This window comes from Podarcis erhardii (genome assembly GCF_964252035.2).
Source record: "Podarcis erhardii genome assembly, chromosome: 5".
NCBI classification, from domain to species: Eukaryota; Metazoa; Chordata; class Lepidosauria; order Squamata; family Lacertidae; genus Podarcis; species Podarcis erhardii.
This window is the reverse complement of record NC_138509.1, coordinates 19880565-19907117: the sequence shown is the minus strand read 5'-3', so window position 1 is coordinate 19907117 and position 26553 is coordinate 19880565. Positions and strand designations below refer to the sequence as shown.

At 41.6% G+C, this 26553-nt stretch overlaps 2 protein-coding genes across 6 annotated transcripts in view; one reads left to right on the top strand and one right to left on the bottom strand.

The window, feature by feature from the left end:
• LOC309341581 (uncharacterized protein) overlaps nucleotides 1–26553 on the top strand; it is an 88804-nt gene that overhangs the window by 46681 nt on the left and 15570 nt on the right. For 2 of the 5 annotated variants that reach the window (XR_014156390.1, XM_081861273.1), the window contains exons 1-2: nucleotides 19368–19401; nucleotides 20521–20576. The exons of 1 other annotated variant lie outside the window; for it this stretch is intronic. The gene's annotated coding sequence lies outside the window, so the exon portion shown is untranslated. Of the gene's footprint in view, nucleotides 1–11788; nucleotides 12219–19366; nucleotides 19402–20520; nucleotides 20577–26553 lie in introns of those variants that run through there. 2 more of the 5 variants (XR_014156391.1, XR_014156389.1) reach the window with 2 other exon arrangements.
• Nucleotides 5990–8836, bottom strand: LOC309341591 (uncharacterized protein). The gene is made up of 3 exons (XM_081861290.1): nucleotides 8326–8836; nucleotides 7569–7732; nucleotides 5990–6658 (listed from the first exon to the last, which is right to left on the bottom strand). The coding sequence occupies exons 1-3, from the start codon at nucleotides 8345–8347 to the stop codon at nucleotides 6095–6097; spliced, it is 750 nt and encodes a 249-aa protein (XP_081717416.1). The 5' UTR covers nucleotides 8348–8836; the 3' UTR covers nucleotides 5990–6094.

Sequence of the window (26553 nt, the reverse complement as noted above, 5' to 3'; positions counted from 1 at the left end):
GAACAAAGGCTTGATATCAATCTAGACTCAATGTCTGGAGATCAGTGATAAGGCATCACATGTTTGCAGCTGAGGGGGTGGGTGGAGTCAGAAGAGCTTGAAAGGGGATTTTTAACCCTTTGTGTTTTGTTTCCCGCCACCAATCTGAATGGCTTCCCAAGCTTCTATTTTCTTCACATGAGCTCTAGGTGATTTTAAGTAGATCAGAAAGGATTTCTGACTTCCCCATGTTTATCAATAACAGCAACAAAGTAATCCCCCTCCCCTAAATTCAGAATTGTAGGTTCTATACAGTAAAAAATAAAATAAAATGGGGCGGGGGGGGGGAAACAAATTTGCTGCATGGTGCCTGCAACCTCCACCCTTCCTGTTGGGTAAATACTAGCTCTGAGGGGGCAACTTGGGTGAAATGGCATGGTGTTTTAAACCCATTCCTTAGCATCGCAAACAGATCTGAATCCGTAAATACCACCTGCCCCCCCATGTTGTGTTTGCCATTTCTAAAATTAACAAGAAATGAGTTTATTACAGATAAACTTACAAAATTAGGTCTGGCTTGGTTCCAAGTCACTTTCTGTGTAACACAAGCAAAGAATTTTTTGTGTAGGAAGTAGATTTCACATAGTGCATGGAGTAAATGTATGGAGGTGTGGGCTTTAGAATTTGCAAATGGATGATAGATTTGAATGACTCCCAATGCATGGATTGAGTTCCCAGCCATTAGTTGTTTATCTCTACTCAGTAAAGAAGTAAGGAGTTTTGCTTTGTTTTGTTTTTAAAAGAAGCATGGTAAGAATCAGAATGTATTGTAAATCTATTACATTATTTTTTATTCATTTTTGCTTTTAACAATTATCATCTCACATAAATCATAGTCATTCTACACACAGGATTCTCTGAATCCCAAGACTTCCCTCCACCTTTCCATGGTTTCCCAAGATCTTCTTTTCCAACTGCAGCATATAATATTCTCCATATTTTCTTAAAACTCGGTTTTTACCATAGTTCCCACCACATTGCAAGAGCTGTTTGGAATCCTACCAATGTTTTTAATTGTTTGCAGTGTTCTTTTAAGTAACTTATAAAGTTTCCCCATTCTTTATTAAATTTATTGTCCCCTTGATCTCTGATTTTCCCAGTCATTTTTGCCATTTTGGCATAGTCCATCATCTTTATCAACCATTCTTCTTTTGTAAGTACTTTGTCCTCTTTCCATCTTTGGGCAAATGGCAGTTGTTGTAGCATACATAAATTGTCTATTCTGATCCTTAGGTATTTCTGGATCTAAAATTCTTAGTAAGAAAGCTTCAGGTTTTTTCACAAAAGTAATTTTAAACATCTTTTCCCACTCATTATAAATCATTTCCCAATATCCTTTTGTCTTCTTGCACGTCCATCACGTGTGGTCAAATGTGCCTTCTTTCTCTTTACACTTCCAACATATATCTGTATATTTTTGCTAACTTGGTAGGAGTTCAGTACCAGCGATACATCACTTTCATAGAATTCTCTTTCAACATACAGCATGTTGTAAATTTTAAATCTTCCCTCCATATTTCCCCCCATGATGCCAATTGTATATTATGTCTAATATCCCTTGCCCGTAAATCTACCACATTCTGATTCTTGCAGTGCATTTTAAAAGAATCTCCTTTTGAAATATGTATGAACAACAATCCCATTTCTGCATTGATCGTGAAGACCTTCACTGCTGCAAGAATCTGACTATGCACTTTGGAAAGTATGATGCTTGAACTGAAAATGAGTTCCTTGTCTTGCCAGCCACAGAATTTTAACAAGGCCAGCAAGTTGCTAACCAATCAGAGAATCAGGAAGCCATCTTAAAATGCCTACAAAATAGAAAAGGTTTTGTCAAGTGTCTGAAGTTCAAAAACCAGGAGAGCTGTCTAAACTCAGTCGGGACTGGGTCCATAATATTGAATGCCTAGAATCTGTAAATTACAAGCTGTTCATCTGAACCATGGGGGACCACCACCAATGTCTTCCCTGAAAACCTCAGTCATCAAACTGTGATATAAGGGATCAGATGGGCTGCATCCTCCAGAAACTCCTGTAACAGCTCCTTCACCACTCTCTTCACCATGTTGCCCAAGAAGGGGGTGTTTGCAAGCAGATGGTGGTTGTCGTAAAGCACAACAAAAGGTGCAAGAGGAGGTTGCAACGGGCACAAGGACACTTTTTCCTCTCATGCCTTTGGGCCGGCTCTCACTTAGGTAAATTGCCCCCACCTCACTGAACAACCCTTTACCTGAAGGTTTCTTTCCCTTTTCCCTTAAGAATTCTAGCCCCAGAGTATCCTGTGAAGGACCTTTGTGAAGGGGTAACTAGTAAGTTGGAGTCTCAGACACGTTTTCTTTAAATAAACAATAAAGATTTATTTAAGGCAAGATAGTATATAACACAAATGGATTCAACTTAGGTTAGTTCAGAAATACAGTGCAATTTCACTTTAAATTTGTCTTCAGTTGTTTTTGCATTATTGGTTTGGTTCCTTGATACTTTCTTTCAGTTATCCACCCGCTTTAACAATCCTGCTCCTGAGGTACTTTAAGTAATTGACCACAGGGCTCTCCACACTCCCTCCCTTCACTGGGTCTGGGAGTTTCTTCTTTTCCTTAGAAGAATCTATCAGAATTTCCCCCACCGATTGATCTACAATCTATCTCTCCCTTCCAGACTAGATTTCAGTCCCAAGTAGGCTGTTCCTTTCCAGCTCCTACTTCTCCTGGCTCAACCTCTGCCTCCAAGTAAAATTCCGGTCTATTCCTCCTACAGGACACCACACTCTGTCCTTCACAATAGGCTCAGAGTGGAAGTTGTTTCTTCCAGAGCCAACTCTTTCTCCCATTCACTCTTTATACCTCAGCCTGTCTCCTAACCTGTCTCCCTATGTATCTCCCACCCTCTCCAACCACAATTCCAACCCTCTCAAACTGTCTCTTCAAAACCTCTCCTTTTAAACTCTCCCTCCTGGAACCACGGCCAATCAGAGGCTGCCATTCATTAACAATTTGCAGGCAGGGGGAAAAAAGAGAAACACTTGTTGATCCAACGTGTCCAGCAAAACCAACTTTTTTGTCACAGAGGTTTCTTCAGGGATTTATGTACTACTGCTTGACCAAAGGGAGCAGGCCCCTGGATACTATGCAATGACCTTCTAGCTGGTCTATGCAAAAGAATGAATGAGCACAAATCTGAAATGGCAGTATAGAAAAGCCAATGAGGGAACATTTCAGCTTCTCAGGATGCTCTGTCACTGACCTTAAGGTGTTCATTATTGAATGAAGAAGTTACCTCAAACCATGAGACCATTGTATTACAACCCACCAGTGCTATTATTTGCAGATGGAATCAATACAATAGGTGCTGGGTTTACGTTTTTTTAAACAACACTCAATGTGCTAAAAACTGGCTTACCAGTGCAAGGATGTCTGTGTTATCAACTACTGTTTTTGGTGCATCATTGCAGTTTAAAAGGTCATTATCCTCAACTGTATAATTCAGCATTTAGTTTCCCTCTGATCTCTTTTTACAAGCTCCCCACCAATTGTGTCCCTGCAACTCAGGATAATACTTTATGCATCCAATGAAGTGAATTATATGGTGTGTGTCCATAATAAATTTGTTAATCTTTCAGGTGCTACAAGACTCTTCTGTTGGTTTTGCAGGATTGAAAAGACACCAATTTTACAATGATTGCTTACAGATTGAAATTGTAATCTGAAAAAGTCATTATAAATTGAGTACTAACTTTTGTGCTAGATTCTACTGCCTCAAATGAATGGCATCTCAGCCCGTGGTCTTTATCTTGCAGGTCCTGTTTACAACATCTGATTGTGCTTAACTAAGAAAGAAATTCTGATTTCCCTCACCCCCTGATTTGTGAAACACCTTGTCTGGTGAAGAGTTCTGGAGAGCTTGCCATACTTGTTTGGCATTCCTGTTGGTTTCAATAAACACATTACCCTACTGTGGATTGTGGAGTTGTTGTTGTTGTTGTTTTCTAATGGGCCAGCATGCCTATTTTTGCTTTTAATTGAGCTTATTTACAACTGATAGAGTACTCTTCATTTCCAAGAGAAAGCAGCTTTTTTTTTTTTAGGGATGAGGGACATACAGAATCAGTATAGACTGAGTGCAACTTCTGAAGGCAAGGATATGGTTTGTTTGTTTTTTAATTGCATGCATTAAATGCTTGTTTTTATTTCTTTAACTGCAAATGAATCTGGAAGAATATTTGGTCAGTTGGCAACTAAAGAACTACTTGTAGCTATTTTATTCATAGATCTCTTGTATCACATCTAATTTGTGCATATGTGACCACCTTTCTGTATATGAGGTCTGTTTAGGAGAATGCCAGGTTTTCCAAGCATTCTGCTCTACACTGTAGCCAACCATATCACTATGCAATACCAAAAGCAGGACACAGGTCAGTTGAGTACCCTTTCGCCCTGTTCTTTCCCAGTAATTGATATGCCTCTGATAGCATATATCCATAACGATTAGTAGTCACTGATAGTCTTAGCATTCATGAATTTGTCTAATCTCTTGAGAAAGCCATCTAGGTTGGCAGCCATAATCACATCTTGAGTAATTCCAGGGCTGTGCTTACACACACACACACACACACACACACACACACACAAAGATGTGGACCCAGATCAGCCCTATCCCAACCTAGGTCACACCCAAGCCAGATCTGGTCCTATATCAGGGTAGGACTAAAGGGGCAGGGCAGGGTAGGACAAATCCACTCGATTCAGTTTGATCTGCCCAATCTAGCGCCCAGCCCCATTAAATTCCATAGTGCAGTGTTGAGAAATATAGTGGACTGGGCAGGTGAGGTTTTATGATATGGATTTGTTATATATTCCAAGCCTAAAGCCTATATCTCAGTGAATGGAGTAAATTCAGACTCAAGCAGATTATGTAGAGATACTCAACAGAGATGTCCTCTATCCCCACTGCTGTTCACACTTTCCACTAACCCATTAGCAGAACCATTTAGATCTGAATATATAATCAAATGAACAGGGAACATAATGATATGCCAATAATGTCGCATTATTTGTGAAAAGCCCTTGAAAAAACCATTTGGAGATGTCTTAGGCTTTGATAGCTTTATACTCTTAGGCTCAGTTGTTTCAGGGTTTTTGCTGGGCGGCAGGCGGGGAGCATGTTGCAGCTGTTGTTGATTTGGTTGTGTATTAGTAAGTTCAGTGGGACTACTTCTAAATTAGTTGTCCTAAGAGGGTCCAATTTAGAATCTAAAATTAACTGACTTATTTTATTATGACTAAACTTGGCTAATACAAGGTTGTACGTCACAGAAGGCAAACTGTATTGGGCACAATCTAGTTCACAGGCAACCCTCCTATAAAGCTTCATTGAAGGCAGTAGAGCACAAACCTTGGGGGGGGGAATAAAGGCAAGAAAATGAAATAAAGTGATCACAATAGCCCCCCTCAAAGTTTTTAATAGATATAAATGCCCATGTTGCAGGCTAAGGCACATGCCAGTTAATCTTAGATGTCTTTAAAGCTTTGCAGAGCAACTTAACACACTCATGGTAGAAAAATCAATGAAATCGTATATCTCCATCTCAAAAGTCTGGTTTTTTTTAAAAATGGAAGACTCATTAATGGAAACCAAACTTATTAACAAATCTACAAATATTATTTTGCATACAAAGAAAATACAGCAACTTCCACCACATTTATTGTCATCAACTCTGGGCTCAGACACAGACTCAAAAAGAAAAGGAAAGGGACAGAAAGCCATTGGTGCATTAAAATGTGTCTCAGGAATATTCAGCCATTAGAAGTCCTGACCTTTTATCTCTAGAACCACATGTACCGCACAACTGACTTTTTTCTATGGGAAAATTAAGCCCATGTCTATATGCTTGCACAAAGGAAAGTGAATGTTTCAGTAAATGGAAAGTTAAAAGAAGACTCCAGACAAGCTATTAAAAGAACAAACTTTATTCAAAACATCCAAGTCATACATTAAAAGGCATTCAAAGAGGGAGCTTGGAAAATATGTACAGGGTAGCAAGGAAGGAGTTGGGATGCTAATCTGAAACCTGACTTAAAGAGAAAAACTGAGAGTCCGAAGCACTTCCATCAACATTCTGCATTTGTCCAGGATTTGTAGCTGAATAATTCCCCGTTGCAGACCAGGGAGCATAAGTGCTTGATGCCATGAAGAAGTTCCCAGCTGATGGTGGAGGCTGCCTCACCACCTCCGCACCGTAATATGGAACCGGGCAGTTGCTCGCCTGGGAAGTCTCATAAAGCCCAGTTCCACAAAAAGCAGCTGGCTGGTAAGAAGCAGGGTTCAATTCCAGGGAGCTCTGCTGTTGCGGGGCACACTCTCCCGGTTGCGTGTTGTTCAGAGGTGGCTGCCACAACTCTGCTCCTCTATAGCTTTCAGCATAATGCAAGTTGTGTGGCTGACAATATTGTTCCATATGAATATTTTGGCTGCTTCCTGGACTGCTTCTTGGGCTGCTGTCCAGGCTGCTTCTTGGACAGGTTCTCTCACTGTGGCTATAAGGAGCTGTAGCAGGGTTCCCGATCCTTATCTTGGAACCTATCCCCTTTGGTGTTCTGGCCCTTCTGTTTTGAAACCAGACCTGAACAGAAGAAAGGAGAGAACCAGTAAAGAAGACATTGTTATCATGAATATGTCTTTTTGATCCAACAGAGAGAATTACATTTAATAAATTATGCTTATTCCTCTGGGGTTTCTCTTTAGTTCTCTGCAGCATTTTTCTACTATCTTCAGCTCCGCATTCATATATCCCATGTTCATAATGTTCCAGTTACTGTTAAATATAGACCTACTAAGTTGGAATGACTAAATACTGCTATTTGGCTGTATTTTGTTCTTCAGTATCAGAAATAGCCACCTTTAAAAGCTGCACAAGTGTACAGTTCCACAAGACTCGCTTTATTGAAGTATAACCTGTGGATGTGAGCTTCACATGTAAGAAATTGTCAAGCGTTTGTTAATGCCAAGTGGATGGCTTCCCTAGGCAGGGAAGTGTATTTATATATATATTTGTAAATGCCAATTTCTCCGTAGGAGAGAACTAAGTACTTGCTCAACTTTTGCCAGAAAAAGCAATGCAGTTTAACTCGTTTTAGTCTCCCTAGTGCAAGCTGCTTATGGCTGCAGTCCTCTGCACATTACCTTGGGAGTTAGTGTTAACTGGATCAGGCTGCAAAGGCAGCCTATAAAACCAGATTTAATGTACTTTTAGCACTAAGCCCATCCATTGCAGAAATTAGATTTCTAAACTGGGTCTCTGAAGATTTTTAAAAAATGATTTAAACCCAGAAACCACGATACGCCCCCCCCCAAAAAAACACACCAAGAAAGAGGAAGTTAGCTCTTGAACAAGGCGCCCTTCGCGATGAGCTGAGAGGCACCCGGGTGAACTAAGGCCTTCGACTACGCAAGGATTATTCGGAGCGTTTCAAATTGTTCCAGTATGTGCGGTTTAGGGAAGTCTTGGGAGCCCCCACCATCCCGATTCTTACGTGCACACGATCTTCTTCGACTCCGATGCACCTCGCCAGCGCCTCCCGGGTCTCGTATCCGGGGTACCGGTTCTCTTCAAAGGACTTTTTTAGCAGCTCGACGTGAGATGGGCTAAAAACAGTCCTTTTTCGCCTTTCTCCTCTGACTTTGGGGTAGCTTCCTCCTGGGAAAAGACAAAGAGGCAAATCTGAAGGAAGCGCTCGGCATAAACTGAACCGGCGCTTGCAGATCTTCCTCCCTGAATTGGTTTTGCCTTAACAATGGACACTAATTTTAAATAAACCTCGGGTTGCTCTGAACAAGGCTTGCATGAAAAGAAACCAAAGAATTTTAAGTGAGAAGTTTACGCTCTTATTTCTATGCCTGCCATCGTTTTCCGTAGCCCATCCTAACCACGATTACTGGGAAATTTAATCCCGTTTATGTTAAAGGGATTTAACAATCAGAAAGTGTGTGTGTAAATGCTTCATGCAGTAAAATGCAGTAAATGCTTCATGCTTATAAGTAAAGATGTGCAAACCAATCTTGCGAAATGTTTCCAAACGAAGACATTTGAGCCCCTGTGTAATCCCTCCCCGGCTACCACAAATGGGTCTTTGAAAGCTTTCCCTACTCCCTGATCCTGACCCAGAAACAAAAACACCCTTCATTTATAAAAACCGTTGAATTTATAACCCTTAATTTATATCATTCATTTGAGCATTTTTTTTAAAGACAAGTGAACTAAAAATCGTTTTAACTATCCTCTCTTCTTACCTTGGCTGTTGGTAGTTTTCATCTTGCAAAAGCGCTGCCTCGCTCTCTTCCAGCAAAGCTGCTTTTCGCTTGCAAAGTCCCCCTTGCTCCTCAAGGCCCGCTCCAGGTTTCTGGAGTTCGGCGCCTTTATAGCCCCTCCTGGCTGCCAATTGGCCGGCGCGTTTTCCTTGGAGAGAAGCGCTCCAATGGGGAGGCGGCTTTTGGGGAGGAGCGAGTTTCAAGTTCACTTTTCAAGCGCTGCTTGACCAATCTAGATGGGCTGGAGCGCACCCTTCCCTTGGCATCACCCCTTAGCAAAACTGGGAAATAGCCCCATAGGCTTGGAGATTAGTGTGCACAGTTGAAGAGAAGGGAATTTAGAGGATGGGTTGGGGAGCGAGAGAACCAGACAGAATTGTGGTTTATTTTTTAAAAAAATATTATAATGAGGCTTTAATTGTAAAGACAGAGATGCGCCAAACTTAGGCATGTTGAAAGGCTTTGCCCAAGAAGCCTAGATGCAACAAGTACACTCTGAAACCCCCTGCCTTTTGAGATGAAGCAGGCGCCTTTTCGGCGGCTGCTATTAACTTTGTTTCCTTTCCTTTACCTTTACCTGCAGAAAGTTACTATGCCTTATAATCGGTGGTTTTAGCTTAAGTGTAATTGCATTTTGCATGCTTTTCACTTTGACTTTTATTGATCATGTTCATGCCTTCGTAAGCCGCTTAGAGGTTTTCGTTAAGGTTAGGCGGTGCAAAAGCTTTAAGGGAAGAATGTGAGTAACACCATGGCAAATAAAGGGGAGGCAAACTCCTCTTGCCAAGAAGTCAGTAGGTCTTTCAAGCCCAAGCGGGTGATGTTAGATTCTCAGAGTATTCAGCCCCGGACAGACGCTGCAACCAAATCCTGAATCTACACAGTCTCAAGGCACTGTCGCTTGTAACTGCAACGGGGTTGCATTCTCTTTCTTTATTCTTCTTCTTTTATTAAAGATTTTCTTGTTTTACAGAAGTATGTGTAATGTCTCTCGTACTTTTTACATGTACCATTTTTACAAATCCGTTTCATTTGTTGAGACATTAGGGGGAGAAAAAAGGGGTGGAGGGTGGGGATACGAGTGGGGGTGGGGGTGGGGGTTGGGGTGGGGGTGGGTGGCGATGTTTCTATTATGCTTAATTTATTAGGGTTTGGCGTCAGCGTTGCTTGTGCTGTTCACTTGTGGTCCTAACGGGGTTGCACTCTGAGGGAAAGCGAGCTTTCCGTTTCCTAGGCTTGTTTCACACGTTGCTGGTGCTTCCTTTCTTGTTCACTTCCACTATTTCTCTTTCTGTCTTTCTATCCCCACAACTTTCACGTGGCATCTTCCTCTGCCTTTCAGGGACTTGCGGCATCCAAATAGCCTGCCGCTCCACCCTGCACCCGGGGAAGGATAGTTGCCTCCGATCCTCAAAGGAACTGAAAACGTTCTGCAACCTTCCAGCTCATACAATGCATGTTCCCAGTCCCTGGCAGTTTGTTAATCAAGAATGGTTCCCTGTTGGTACATTCTTTGTTATTTTTGCATAAGATAATTAACACAAGGGACCCTCCCTAGGTGTATCTATAAACCCTAATCATAGGTATGCTGACTCAGAATCGGCAAGGAAACTTTTTCGAGTAAGAACTACATTTTTTACGGCTGAAAAAAAAGCTTCCGTGACGGTTGGGGGCGTTACAGAAAGAGTGGAAACCTCAGCAAACATATCAGTACTGTCTCAGGAAAGATTATCCCTGAACAAAAGAGGCTCACATTGGGGGTGGGAGAGACACAGTGAAATGTCTCTAATTTCTGCCATCATCATCGCTTAGAAGCTCGGTGTATTTCTGAAGAAGGCAATTGATATAAACTTGTATTCCTGTAAGGTACTTACAGTAGGGACTAGCAGAATTTCCTGGAAAACATTTACTTGTATCCTTTGGGATACAATACGTTGCAATCTATCTCAACATATTCTTCATCATAGCGGGTGAACATCTATCAAGAATATAAGGGGGTTCTTATTCGTTCCAGAATAGAGAAATGTGTCCAAACTAATTTGCTTTAAAATTCTCGTATTTTGGAAGGGAGATTTAGGATGCTGTGCCAGCCTTACTTACTTGGGACTTAGGACCTACTTCTGAGTAGGCATGGTTAAGGTTGCTCTGTTAACAGCATTCCCAATATTGTGTATTTTGGTGTGCTCGTGAAAAGCTGCAAACTGTACCACTTGGGTTACTGTTGTGTGATTTTTATAGAGTTAAAAGTATAATACTTATTTGTCTGCTATATAACTTTCTGTTTGCTTGCTTGCTTGCTTGATTTAGATTCCACCCTTCATCACAGTATCTCAGGACAGTTCACAAGACTGATAGATAGATAAAACTTTATTCGCATTAGCGGAGTCTATAACCTGAAGCGCCTGTAACATTAAAATCTAGGGATTGCGGCATGTATTAGCTGTGAAGTAGCCTTTTATTTTGGATTCATCAACCTTGGAATCCAAGTATGTCTGTTTATGATGGTATGTGAAGTGGATTCCAGACCATTTATACTTGATAGTAAATATTTCCAGACAATTTGGCCTTGGCTAGGGACATTAATCTTCCATTTTTGAGAATCGTACTTCTATCTCACTTGACAGTCCTGTGAGGCTCCCACAATAAATGAATAAAAAGCTCGCAATAAAGCTGATTTCCAAGTCACGTCATCCTCAGTATTCGTTTCGTATCTCAAAATGGGACAAAGAGATGGTCTTCCCAAGAGGGTTACCAAACCGGGGACTGGGGGTGCAGTGGTGCTCTAGAGGACCAAAAACCTCTGAGACACACATCTCCCCTGCTCCCTGCCCTCTTCCTCAGCAACTGGGAAACTTTTTCGGAGAGAGTAGACCGTCGTTCAGGAAAGCATCGGCCACAATAAATTTGGGAGCCTTTGGCGTGTCAAAACACGGTTTGCGCTGTTAATTCAACACGTGTATTTCCGAGCAGAAACGTGACCTCCTGCTCCGTGTGTTTCAGCAGACATGAAGTTTAAATGTTCATTAAAAAAACCACCATCACAGCGCTAATCTCAAATTGGCATGGCTACTGTTCATATTACGAAGTTACTTTGGGGTACATTCTGCTTTGAAATTTGTCAAATTACAATTTATGTGGTGAAACATCGTGATCTTTGAATCTTGGAGGAGAAAGGGACATAATGTACAAATGAACTAGTAATAGGGTGAAATGCAACTATGTATTCAACTTTGCTTGGTTGTTTTCCTTTTTTCGTCCTCCTACAAATAAAACCTATTCAATGTTCCGGGTTGCTATGTTCTTATGGTTTTTATTTACGGAATTTATACGCCGCCCTTCGGAGCCCAGATCGGCAAACAGAAAAAGTACACACTTTAGAAACAAAAACAAAGCAAAAACATGTCGAACATTAAAAAAATAACAGTTGCAAACACCTAAAAGCAATTTCAGTTAGGAAGAATCCTAAAAGTAATTATAGGAGGTTTGTTGGTTTGTTTTTTCAACTATTCTTCTGCCCACTGATCTCGGGGTTGTCAGGAACATTATTCTGCAGCCACCAAATGCCTGAACAAACAGGAATATTTTCAAATTCCTAAGGAAACGCAATAATGATGAAGACGGGGCAGCTCACTAGAGAGAGCATTCCGCAACCGGGGAACCTCTTTAAATGGGCTAGCTGTCCAGATTGAATTAAAGCAAATTAAACCAACTACAACGGCACTGTCGTCTTATTTATTTATTTGGGTTTATAAAAGATTAACATACGAATCCTTACTTGCAGGTACCAGCTTGGAAAAGGCATTCTTAGTGCAAGGAATTCCTCTTCTAAGATGGCGGGTCCCCTTGCATATCCAATGCACCGTTTTTAAAAGAACGTAAGCTGTTTCCTAAGTCTTCAAAACCAGCGAAAAATGAGTGCAAATTGAATCATATGTTAATAAAATATAGCTTGCTTACATAGCTTAGATTTCTTTCTTCGGTTGCCGCCGCTCTTATGTATACAGTATAATTCGCATTTGATGCGATTCCTGGCCAGAGCCTCCATCCAGGGAATGTACTAATTTATTTAGACGGCAGATGCTGGAATGAGGGGTATTGGAATTAAGTTGTTCCAAGCTTCTTTGTCGATATGAAATAATTTACACTTGGTTCTTTTTAGAGCAACAGCAAAACCTTTTTAAAAAGGAGAGTACCCGTTTAAGATACGAAGTGTGTGCTAATGTGTGTGTGTGGGGGGGGGTGTTCTTTGGTTGGACCTCGCAAGTGTGATTTTTGTACAATGCGGGTGTGGCTTGGCAAAGAAAAGGTGTAGCAGGGGCGCGAAAGATCTCTCTCTCCCCCCCCTCACCTCTCAATTCTCTTCCATTCAGTTGAAGAGTCAATTGCCAAAGGGGTGTCGACGGAGGGAGGGGTTAGACCCAGTTTGGCAAAGCAACCGATTTTTTGAAAGAGAATGTAACTCTTTCTATTGGTTGAGAAGTAAGGGTGAAACGCAAAAATGATGAAGACGGGGCAGCTCCCTGGGAGGGCATTCCGCAACCGGGAAACCTCGTATTGGTTGAGAAGAAAGGGTGGGGTGACTCCCTCCTATTGGTTGAGAAGAAAGGGTGAGGTCGCCCACCGGAGATAAATGCCCAGACCGAATCCCCTGCAGAGCGAACGAACCCGAGGGAGTATTTTCATGATGGCAACCAACAAGGAAGGTAAGAGAAACTTTTTAAAAAAATGATTATTATGCCCTGAGCTTTCCATGTCGGGAGGAAGATCTGCAAGCGTCGCTTCTGTTTAAGCCGAGCGCTTCCTTCAGATTTGCCGCTTTGTCTTTTCCCAGGAGGAATCCACCCCAAAGTCGGAGGAGAAAGGCGAAAAAGGACTGTTTTCAGCCCATCTCACGTCGAGCTCCTAAAAAAGTCCTTTGAAGAGAACGAGTACCCCGGATACGGGACTAGGGAGGCGCTGGCGAGGTGCATCGGAGTCGAAGAAGATCGTGTGCACGTAAGAATCGGGATGGTGGGGGCTCCCAAGACTTCCCTAAACCGCACATACTGGGACAATTTGAAACGCTCAAATTAATCCTTTCATAGTCGAAGGCCTTAGTTCACCCGGGTGCCTCTCAGCTTATCGCGAAAGGCGCCTTGTTCAAGAGCTAAGTTCCTCTTTCTTGGTGTTTTTTTTTTTGGGGGGGAAGGTGTATCGTGGATGTAAAAGCTTTATAATTAACAGTAACTGGAGATTATGTACATGGGATATATGAATGTGGAGCTGAAGATAGTAGAAAACTGCTGCAGAGAACTAAAGAGAAACCCCAGAGGAATAAGCATAATTTATTAAATGTAATTCTCTCTGTTGGATCAAAAAGACATATTCATGGTAACAATGTCTTCTATATTCACAGAACATAATGTCTATATGCCTTTCGCACAACACAAAACAAGTTAACGTAGGTTCTCCCACTGTCATACACTAATCTTTGTTTGGTTGTTGTACCTGAAAGTGAAATTATGACCTACCTGTTTTGAAATAATGGGCATTTGGTTCTCTCCTTTCTTCTGTTCAGATCTGGTTTCAAAACAGAAGGGCCAGAACACCAAAGAGGATCGGTTCCAGAATAAGGATCGGGAACCAGGCTGCAGCTCCTTATAGCCGGAGCGAGAGAACCCGTCCAAGAAGCAGCCTGGACAGCAGCCCGAGAAGCAGTCCAGGAAGCAGCCAAAATATTCACACGCAACAAAATTACCAGCCACAGAACTTTGATTATGCTGAAAGCTATGGAGGAGCAGGGTTGTGGCAGCCTCCTCTGAACAACACGCAACCAGGAGAGGATCTCTCTGCCCTGCAACAGCAGAGCTCCCTGGAATTGAACCCTGCTTCTTACCAGGAAGCTGCTTTTTGTGGAACTGGGTTTTGTGAGACTTCCCAGGCGAGCAACTGCCCAGTTCCATATTACGGTGCGGAGGTGGTGAGGCAGCCTCCACCATCAGCTGGGAACTTCTTCATGGCATCAAGCAGTTACACTCCCTGGTCTGCAACGGGGAATTATTCAGCTACAAATCCTGGACAAATGCAGAACGTTGGTGGAAGTGCTTCGGACTCTCAGTTTTTCTCTTTAAGTCAGATTCCAGATTAGCATCCCAACTCCTTCCTTGCTACCCTGTACATATTTTCCAAGCTCCCTCTTGTAATGCCTTTTAATGTATGACTTGGATGTTTTGAATAAAGTTTGTTCTTTTAATAGCTTGTCTGGAGTCTTCTTTTAACATTCCATTTACTGAAACATTCACTTTCCTGTGTGCAAGCTTAATTTTCCCATAGAAAAAAGTCAGTTGTGCGGTACATGTGGTTCTAGAGATAAAAGGTCAGGTCTACTAATGGCTGAATATTCCTGAGACACATATTAATAAGTTTGGTTTCCATTAATGAGTCTTACATTTTTTAAAAAACAAAAGTTTGGGATGGGGATATAAGGTTTAATTGATTTTCCTAGCATGAGTGTGTTAAGTGGCTCTCCAAAGCTTTAAAGACATATAAGTTTAACTTATAAATGCCTATGTTGCAGGCTAAGGCACATACATCTATCAAAAACTTTGTGGGGGGCTATATTGAACACTTTATTTCAGTTTCTTGCCCTTATTCCCCCCCCCCCCCGTTTTTTGCTCTACTGCCTTTAATCAAGCTTTATAGGACGGTTGCCTGTGAACTAGAGGTACCACTGTATATGCCTGAGGGAAGGTAGCCGTGTCCTGTGGTGGCGCCTGGCAAGCGGCTACCAGATAACTTCTCCTCCTTCTCCTTGGTCTCCCCGCTCCTCTCCCTCCCCTGCCCCCCCGTCCCCTCTTCGCTCCCTGTTAACACAATGACCCCCCCACCCCACCCCGCAGGGGGGACCCACCCAGGAGGAGAGATAAGCGCATTAGCATGTCTAGCCTCTGAGGGAGGCTGCCCCCTCTCGCCCTCCATGCTGCTCCTTTCATTCCTTCATCCTTCTGCTCCCCTCTGGCCCCTCCAGGCTCAGGAGGGGCTGCCCTGAATCCGCCTCTGCTTGGGAGCTGGTTCTTCCTCACTTCCACTTCTTCCCCACTCCAAATCTGCCTCCACAGCAGCCTCGGGGCAAAGAGGAGGTGCCACTGGTCTCTTCTCGCCTTTCTTCGCCATCTTGATCCCCCAACAATCTCCATTCTTCCCTGGGGGTCACAGTTTTGGGACTTGTCTCAGGGGACCAAATGTCTTGGGCTGGCCCTGCTGACCCCCCTCCAGGAGTAAGTCTGCCCAAGGGGGCTGGGACGTCAGCTCTTTTTTTTTTTTTTAAATAATTTTTATTGGGTTTTTACATTTTATAACAACAGACACACACACAAAGACAAAGACAGACAAACACACAAATACAATTACATACCCTAAGTTTCTTTACCCACTTTCATTGACTTCCCCCCACCCCCTCCTCTTACATCCCAATTCCAAAATTAATTCAGCAAGTTCTTACCTAACCTCTTAAAGATATTCACATTGCTTTTAAAAATTAAATTCTTTTGTTTATCTATATTCAACTATCCAATTCTCTTATAATCATTAATTTCTTTTTTTTAAGGTCGATCTAACTTCCCCTTCACAAATTTTCCCTTTATTATATTAATTATAGGTCACATTGACCAAGTAAAACAAAACATAACATTTTATAATTCTATTCTCTCCCCCCCCTGCCCCGGTTTCTGTCCCTTCCTAGACAAATGTCCAGAAAACAAACAAAAAATATTTCTAGCCCGGATTCCTCACGTCCGAGGCGTCTGATTCTCTGTCAGTCCCTCTCTGCCAGCTATATTGGTAGTCCTCTTTGATGGTCCTAAGACCCCGAAGGAGTTCAGTCAGAGTCAGATCATATTTTCTTTCATTCAGAATGTTGAAGAGTGTTTGCTGCGAAAGGCCATCTAGTTTTCCATACTCAAGAGAAAAGTCCCAATCATATTGCTTTGTTCTTTCTAGTTTTAATATTCCAAGTACTCCAGGGGCTTCTCTCTTCTTCTTTCTCATCTTTCGCAGGTCTGTAATCCAAAGGTCTTTTTGCTCATACTCTAACGCTGCAGATTCCTGGTTGATATTTTCCACTTGTAGTGTCTGAACTCCTTCTTTTTTCTCTGTCAATTCCAAAGGCATCTCTTCCTGCTCAGCTGCAGAATTTTTATCATACATCTCCTTTGTGCATTCAGCAGAGTTGTTTGTTTCAGGATTCAAGGTCATAAAAACTTTACTTAGAGCCATACTCTGCTCCTGCAAGATTCCCACGAGAAAGAACATTTTTTCTATCTCCGCCAGTAATTTTCCCTCTGCAGCCATTGTAATGTCACTAATTCCCCCTAGGGGGCTTTCAGTTATTTAGTAGTCCTTTTCCAATAATCTGTTACTTTGTTATTATCAATACTTTGTTTCAATCGCTTCAGTCCAAATGTATCAGCTTTAAATCCAAGAGTTATTAAATAGCAAAATTCTTTACTTTGTCCGCCCGTTTGACAGCTTCTTTGACAGCTGTCAAACTCCTTTCACTTCTTCCTCCGGGACCCAAATAGGAGACTCCCGGGTTTTTTGGGGGGGATACACACAAAGTTCCAAATTCCCTTTCTCTCCAGCACAAAAATCTTGTTCTAACAAATTTGTGAGAAACTTTTAAATCTTCAAAACAGTATTCATTCCGCCTTAATTCTCCGTTCCTTGCTTTGAAACGTCTATAAGTAGAGGGGGTGCGGACTTCCCTTTAACACATCCCCCGATCGTGCCGAATTCACAGGATAAAATTTTTAAAGTCCAAATTCCACTACTCACGGGTCCTTTGTTATCCAGTCCAAATTTTGGGAAGAAAGTCAGCGCTCTCCGGCCATGGCTTGCGGCTTCGCTCTACTGAGGTAGCGGTCTACTCTCAGCACCACGCCACTCTCCGTACCCTCTCCGCAGCCTTTAAAAAGGCTCTTCGTGGGTCGGGGAGGACGCTTAAGGTGCCCACCGAGTCACCAAGTCCGCAGGCTTCCGCGCCTGCGGTTTCTGAGGGTCCCCGTGTCGCCGGCACGGCAAGACCCGTCCTCAGCAGAGCCGATTCCCTCCGGAGCTCGGAGGGAATCCGCCATTAGCCGTTCGCGCTAACCCGGAAGTCTGCAGCCATTGTAATGTCACTAATTCCCCCTAGGGGGCTTTCAGTTATTTAGTAGTCCTTTTCCAATAATCTGTTACTTTGTTATTATCAATACTTTGTTTCAATCGCTTCAGTCCAAATGTATCAGCTTTAAATCCAAGAGTTATTAAATAGCAAAATTCTTTACTTTGTCCGCCCGTTTGGACGTCAGCTCAGGCAAATGCAACCCAGGGAGGGTTTCACCCGGAAGCCTGTGCCCCCTTTTCATCCTTGCCTCCTTTTCTGAACCTGCCCCTGGGAATTCGGCTGGTGTTTCTCTCCCTCCTCCACAAGGAAAGCCCTGAGGGGCCTGAGCACTAGCATTCCCTGGGCGGTTGCCAAATGCTGAGGGGTGAGCACTCTGCACATGCCTGGCAGTAAACCATCTACCAGCTCCTCTTAGGTGAGAGAAAGGGTTTCTAGAGTGATAGTTGGTCTTTAAGGTGCAAATGGGCAAAAGCAACTTTAAAAAAAAATTACTCTAATTCAAACAGAAATATAATACATCTCACCGTATTTAGGTGACCTGAATGCCTGCTTAGTCTGCTGTCCAAATGCTGACTGTTGGTGGGCATTTGTTTGAAAACTGCAGCTAGACTATAAAGCCCTTCCAAGAATGCTGTGTCTGCTATGTCTCTGTTCCAGCACTCTTTTGTTTAATCAAATTTCCACTATACTTTTCTTCAACAAGGCTACACTTTCTGAAAAACAACCTATTCACAATGGGCTTCAGAAACCACAAAGTTACTGTCTAACAACCTGCAGATTAACACACTCACACATATTAATTAATTAATTAATTAATTAATTACAGGTCGTTCCAAAGAGCACCCACATTGAAGTATGATTTCTGGTAAAATATCTTATGGTGAAAAGAATCTTTAGGTAAACTTAATGCATGGAAGAGTTATTTAAAGAGCCTAGATGGTTATTTAAAGATTGCTCTTTCAAAATATACATTGAGCTTCTGAAGGAAATGTCAAGATACAACTTTTTCTGATACCTGCAGGCATAACACATTGCTCACAGTCAAACTGGACTTATTTGAGTAATATAATTTTAATATTTGAAACGGAAATGAGATGAAGTGGGTGTTGATCAGGAAAATAGAGCTTTATAGGCAGTAGTATCCCAGCTATGGAACAGCCTCCTCAGTGAGTCTTTCCTGGTGCCGCCTTCTCCAAATCATCTAGTGAAGACCTTTTGGTTCACCCACATGGTTTAATTCTTTATTGAAGCTTGGGTGTTTTATGCTCTCTATGGTGCCACACATATAAGTTGCAAAATAAGTTTTTTGTTCTCTTTTATTTTTTCTTTATCATGATTTTAAATTATTATAAATCAAGGCAGATCCATTTAGTCAGAAATACCTCCCTCTCAATCCCGAATAACTTATGTACTGCTTTTGAAGTGAACCTCACAAAGTGGTTTACATCAATATATCAAAACAATAAGCATCCATTTAAAATGTAATAAAACAGCAAAGGCAAACTGCAAGGGGGAAAAGTTCAATGATTTTAGGATTGTAGCTTTTAAAAGTGTAGTTTAGTGGGAGGTTGGATCTTACTATTTTCTGTTAAATGTGAACCTCATTTTTGTTCCAAATTGTTGCTCTCTAGACCAGTTTCTATTCACCCAGACCAAATGATGCTGCCACCCTGACCAGTTAATACTTAAACTCTTCTGTATTGCTTCATCAGTGTGATTACACTATTGACAGAGAACTTTGATCACCATGTTAACATCTATGATGTCATGAATAGTTCTATCTGAATTGAAATTTACATGGATTTGCTATCTAAATAGTGTGTGAAGCAATCCTAAGAGAATGATAACTTGGGAAACTGCTCTGCTTGGCTGTCCTACAATTTACAGTAAGGGCAGGCAGATCTCTGAAGCACCAGGTGTGTATCCTTTCTCCTCAAACTACTTGCCAGCTCAAACACTGCACAGAATTTTCCCCACCGATTGATCTACATTGGATTACTCCTGTCTGATTTTGGGATGCAGGAAGAGCTGCTGATTTGTTCTATTTGTCTCGTTTTAGGAGGGTTTTAAAAACAATTAATTAATTAAAAACATTTAAACACAGAAGAGAGAGAGACAGACAGACAGACACACACTGCACATACTTTTGTAAACCAAGAAAATCTTTAGTAAAGATACATTAAAAAGAAACATTGAAAGACCACTTGATTGTAATAGAATCTCTGTAAACAAAACATTAAAATTACCAATGACTGACAGTTAAAAACAAGTATTTTAAAAATTTGGAATATAATTTAAATCAGCAGTAAGCTAAAAAGATATGAAAACACATTCCATTTCTACACGCCTAGATAGGCTAGCCTAAGTAAAAACACATTTAGCAGGTGCCGAATATAGTACTTTTTGTTGCTATTTTTTTTTCAGTGCTTGACAGTTTTTGTAGGTCAATGCCAATAAAGATTTGAATAAAGGTAACTATTTTGAGAATCATTTCTGAAAATGGCCTCTCTTCATAGATGTATTTTTTTAAAACACCACCAACAACAAATAGCTTGTCTCTACTTCAGTTTCATACTTTCCAAATTTCTCAGTTTAATGAGGGTTTCCTATTCAGTAAGACAATAGTTACTTTAGTGTGAGTGAATATATATGTACAAGTAAACACACACACACACACACACACACACACACACAGTTTTATTCATGTCCTGTTAACATAGCATGGAAACATTCCTTTCATTCATGTTGTCTTTTGTTTCATTCATGTTGCCTTATCTAGCTATGAACTCAAGAAATGGCCCTAGACTAGTTCTGTCTCTCAACCCTAGCCCCTTGGAATGTATACCAGTTAATGATAAGGTTGGGCTTGATTGTGTCCATAGAGAAGATACTTATTTAGAGAGACAGAGTCATCTCAGACTGATTTGGAGTTGATGGTCCAACTTCCTTGGCCTGAGCACAAATTATCTATTCAGTTAACTGTGAGAGAATTCCTCATCTGAAAATTAAGATTACAGGATTTCTTTGTATTACAGCCTTATTCCTGGCATGATGAACCATAATTGATCCTGAGATTGATCACTGCCATTGTGTGAGTATGTTTTAACATGCAGCCTGAAAAGAAGAGGAGTTCTGAAGCATGTGGATTACCCCTACTCATTGGCAGAGTTTGCTTGGAAATGTTTGGCTTTGCTGATGGCAGTAAGCCCTTGTGACTTCCAGCAACCTGCCTAGCATATCATGGCTTACTAAACTATGGTTTATTAAACCATGGTTTAGCTGCATTGTGTGTGAACCCAGCCCATAACTATGGTTTATTTACTATGGTTAAATGTTCTAGCTACCTTAGAAATCTTAGCTAATGTTAACCATAGCTTAGTGTTACATGTGAACCTGGATACCCTCCTTAGCTATGGTTAAAGTGCCATCATCCAAAAGTTGCAATGTTGTCAATGAAGTGCTGCAAAAAATTCAAACTGCTCTCAAGATACAACTGCTCTCACTGTGCTTTTAACAATTCTACAATGCATTGAATCAAGATTTAACTGATTATCTGCCAGGATGCCTCAGTTGTAACCATGGTTTATTAACAATGGTTAATGTTAATAAGGGGTTAGTGTTACGTACAACCAGGCCAATGACATGTTCTAAGATCTGATCAGTAGCTTCAGCAAGAATTTATAAACTAGTTTGTGAAGGTTTTCCTTCTGGTGGTGTTTTTTAATTTCTAATGGTAAGATGCCTAAAAGAAAGATCTCTGAGGTTTTTTTAAAGGTGAGTTTGAATAGTTTCTTAAATTCATTATAGATGTTATCCCAGAATTCCCCAATGACCACATATGGTAAAATAACCCCACATCTGTTTTACATCTCCAACAAATCGGTGATCCTCCTTTATACATTTTTGCTAGTTTCAAGGGGGTATGATGCCATCTATATAGCATCTTGGGACGCGGGTGGCACTGTGGGTTAAACCACAGAGCCTAGGACTTGCCGATCAGAAGGTCGGCGGTTCGAATCCCCACGATGGGGTGAGCTCCCGTTGCTCAGTCCGTGCTCTTGCCAACCTAGCAGTTCAAAAGCACGTCAAAGTGCAAGTAGATAAACAGGTACCGCTCTGGTGGGAAGTTAAACAGCGTTTCGGTGCGCTACTCTGGTTCTCCAGAAGTGGCTTAGTCATGCTGGACACATGACCCAGAAGCTGTATGCCGGCTCCCTCGGCCTATAAAACGAGATGAGCACCGCAACCCCAGAGTTGGTCACAACTGCACCTAATGGTCAGAGGTCCCTTTACCCTTTACTTTAAAAAGCATCTTCATGGTGTTTTCCCTAGAGGAACCACGTTCTAACATGCAGCACATTGTGAATGTGTATAGACATCCATTCCACTGTACATTCTATTACCATTGCCACTGCCATTTCTAGAGTGCTGAGAGACTAGAGTGCTCCAGTTTTCTCAGGGACAACATTTTGTGTTCTTCACAATACTAACAAAGCCTTTTGACTCTTGGCAGTTTTTTGTTCATTAGAATGCCTTTGCTTTATTTTAATTCATGACATTTGACAATTTTGTGCAAAACAAACCAGACATTTTAACACACAAGGCATTTGCGATCAGTTCCTGACAGTACTGAGTAATCAGTATTTAAGCAATCTTTATTATTATCCCTTAATAACACAGTTGTGGCAGTTTGACTCCTCCCACCAATGGGAACAAAGGCTTGATATCAATCTAGACTCAATGTCTGGAGATCAGTGATAAGGCATCACATGTTTGCAGCTGAGGGGGTGGGTGGAGTCAGAAAGAGCTTGAAAGGGGATTTTTAACCCTTTCTGTTTTGTTTCCCCGCCACCAATCTGAATGGCTTCCCAAGCTTCTATTTTCTTCACATGACAGGGATGGCCAGAAGGTAGATGAGCTCTAGGTGATTTTAAGTAGATCAGAAAGGATTTCTGACTTCCCCATGTTTATCAATAACAGCAACAAAGTAATCCCCCTCCCCTAAATTCAGAATTGTAGGTTCTATACAGTAAAAAATAAAATAAAATGGGGCGGGGGGGAACAAATTTGCTGCATGGTGCCTGCAACCTCCACCCTTCCTGTTGGGTAAATACTAGCTCTGAGGGGGCAACTTGGGTGAAATGGCATGGTGTTTTAAACCCATTCCTTAGCACCGCAAACAGATCTGAATTCATAACTACCACCTGCCCCCCCATGTTGTGTTTGCCATTTCTAAAATTAACAAGAAATGAGTTTATTACAGATAAACTTACAAAATTAGGTCTGGCTTGGTTCCAAGTCACTTTCTGGGTAACACAAGCAAACAATTTTTTGTGTAGGAAGTAGATTTCACATAGTGCATGGAGTAAATGCATGGAGGTGTGGGCTTTAGAATTTGCATCAGGGTGATAGATTTGAATGACTCCCAATGCATGGATTGAGTTCCCAGGCCATTAGTTGTTTATCTCTACTCAGTAAAGAAGTAAGGAGTTTTGTTTTGTTTTGTTTTTAAAAGAAGCATGGTAAGAATCAGAATGTATTGTAAATCTATTACATTATTTTTTATTCATTTTTGCTTTTAACAATTATCATCTCACATAAATCATAGTCATTCTACACACAGGATTCTCTGAATCCCAAGACTTCCCTCCACCTTCCCATGGTTTCCTAAGATCTTCTTTTCCAACTGCAGCATATAATATTCTCCATATTTTCTTAAAACTCGGTTTTTACCATAGTTCCCACTACATTGCAAGAGCTGTTTGGAATCCTACCAATGTTTTTAATTGTTTGCAGTGTTCTTTTAAGTAACTTATAAAGTTTCCCCATTCTTTATTAAATTTATTGTCCCCTTGATCTCTGATTTTCCCAGTCATTTTTGCCATTTTGGCATAGTCCATCATCTTTATCAACCATTCTTCTTTTGTAGGTACTTTGTCCTCTTTCCATCTTTGGGCAAATGGCAGTTGTTGTAGCATACATAAATTGTCTATTCTGATCCTTAGGTATTTCTGGATCTAAAATTCTTAGTAAGAAAGCTTCAGGTTTTTTCACAAAAGTAATTTTAAACATCTTTTCCCACTCATTATAAATCATTTCCCAATATCCTTTTGTCTTCTTGCACGTCCATCACGTGTGGTCAAATGTGCCTTCTTTCTCTTTACACTTCCAACATATATCTGTAGCTGTTCTATACATTTTTGCTAACTTGGTAGGAGTTCAGTACCAGCGATACATCACTTTCATATAATTCTCTTTCAACATACAGCATGTTGTAAATTTTAAATCTTCCCTCCATAATTTTTCCCATGATGCCCATTGTATATTATGTTTATTATCCCTTGCCCGTAAATCTACCACATTCTGATTCTTGCAGTGCATTTTAAAAGAATCTCCTTTTGAAATATGTATGAACAACAATCCCATTTCTGCATTGATCGTGAAGACCTTCTGCTGCAAGAATTTGACTATGCACTTTGGAAAGTATGATGGTTGAATTGAAAATGAGTTCCTTGTCTTGCCACCCACAGAATTTTAACAAGGCCAGCAAGTTCGTAACCAATCAGAGAATCAGGAAGCCATCTTAAAATGCCTACAAAATAGAAAAGGTTTTGTCAAGTGTCTGAAGTTGAAAAGGCAGGAGAGCTGTCTAAACTCAGTCGGGACTGGGTCCATAATATTGAATGCCTAGAATCTGTAAATTACAAGCTGTTCATCTGAACCATGGGGGACCACCACCAATGTCTTCCCTGAAAACCTCAGTCATCAAACTGTGATATAAGGGAACAGAGGGGCTGCATCCTCCAGAAACTCCTGTAACAGCTCCTTCACCACTCTCTTCACCATGTTGCCCAAGAAGGGGGTGTTTGCAAGCAGATGGTGGTTGTCGTAAAGCACAACAAAAGGTGCAAGAGGAGGTTGCAACGGGCACAAGGACACTTTTTCCTCTCATGCCTTTGGGCCGGCTCTCACTTAGGTAAATTGCCCCCACCTCACTGAACAACCCTTTACCCGAAGGTTTATTTCCCCTTTCCCTTAAAAATTCTAGCCCCAGAGTATGCTGCGAAGGAGCTTTGTGAAGGGGTAACTAGTAAGTTGGAGTCTCAGACACGTTTTCTTTAAATAAACAATAAAGATTTATTTAAGGCAAGATAGTATATAACACAAATGGATTCAACTTAGGTTAGTTCAGAAATACAGTGCAATTTCACTTTAAATTTGTCCTCAGTTGTTTTTGCATTATTGGTTTGGTTCCTTGAAACTTTCTTTCAGTTATCCACCCGCTTTAACGATCCTGCTCTTGAGGTACTTTAAGTAATTGACCACAGGGCTCTCCACATCCCCTCCCTTCACTGGATCTGGAAGTTTCTTCTTTTCCTTAGAAGAATCTATCAGAATTTCCCCCACCGATTGATCTACAATCTATCTCTCCCCTCCAGACTAGATTTGAGTCCCAAGTAGGCTGTTCCTTTCCAGCTCCTACTTCTCCTGACTCAACCTCTGCCTCCCAGTAAAATTCTGGTCTATTCCTCCTACAGGACACCACACTCTGTCCTTCACAATAGGGTCAGAGTGGAAGTTGTTTCTTCCAGAGCCAACTCTTTCTCCCATTCACTCTTTATACCTCAGCCTGTCTCCTAACCTGTCTCCCTATGTATCTCCCACCCTCTCCAACCACAATTCCAACCCTCTCAAACTGTCTCTTCAAAACCTCTCCTTTTAAACTCTCCCTCCTGGAACCACGGCCAATCAGAGGCTGCCATTCATTAACAATTTGCAGGCAGGGGGAAAAAAGAGAAACACTTGTTGATCTAACCTGTCCAGCAAAACTAACTTTTTTGTCACAGAGGTTTCTTCAGGGATTTATGTACTACTGCTTGACCAAAGGGAGCAGACCCCTGGATACTATGCAATGACCTTCTAGCTGGTCTATGCAAAAGAATGAATGAGCACAAATCTGAAATGGCAGTATAGAAAAGCCAATGAGGGAACATTTCAGCTTCTCAGGATGCTCTGTCACTGACCTTAAGGTGTTCATTATTGAATGAAGAAGTGACCTCAAACTATGAGACCATTGTATTACAACCCACCAGTGCTATTATTTGCACATGGAATCAATACAATAGGTGCTGGGTTTACATTTTTTAAAACCACAGTGGATAATAATAATAATAATAATAATAATAATAATAATACATTTTATTTATATCCCGCCCTCCCCAGCCGAAGCCGGGCTCAGGACGGCTAACAACACTAAAACAGTACAACATTATAAAACATTATAAAAATGAATTAAAATCAAAATTGATGGCAACCATAAACTAAAGTTTTGTAAAGATTGCCAAAGGAGGGAGTCAGGCTGCGCCCTGACCAAAGGCCAGGTGGAACAGCTCTGTCTTGCAGGCCCTGCGGAAAGATGTCAAGTCCTGCAGGGCCCTTGTCTCTTGTGACAGAGCGTTCCACCAGGTTGGAGCCGCAGCCGAAAAAGCCCTGGCTCTAGTTGAGGCCAGCCTAACCTCTTTGTGGCTTGGGACCTTCAAGGTGTTTTTATTTGAAGATCGTAAGTTCCTCTGTGGGGCATACCAGGAGAGGCGGTCCCATAGGTACGAGGGCCCTAGGCCGTATAGGGCTTTGAAGGTTAAAACCAGCACCTTAAACCTGATCCTGTACTCCACCGGGAGCCAGTGCAGCTGGTATAGCACCAGATGAATGTGATCTCTAAGCGAAGACCCCGTAAGGAGTCTCGCTGCGGCATTTTGCACCCGCTGGAGTTTCTGGGTCAGTCTCAAGGGCAGCCCCACGTAGAGCGAGTTACAATAATCCAGTCTGGAGGTGACCGTCGCGTGGATCACAGTGGCTAGGTCAGGGCGAGAGAAGTAAGGAGCCAACTGCTTAGCTTGGCGGAGATGAACAAATGCCGCCTTTGTTATAGCTGCAATCTGCGCCTCCATGGAGAGGGAGGTATCGAAGATTACACCCAAACTCTTAACGGATGTGCTAAAAACTGGCTTACCAGTGCAAGAATGTCTGTGTTATCAACTACTGGTTTTGGTGCATCATTGCAGTTT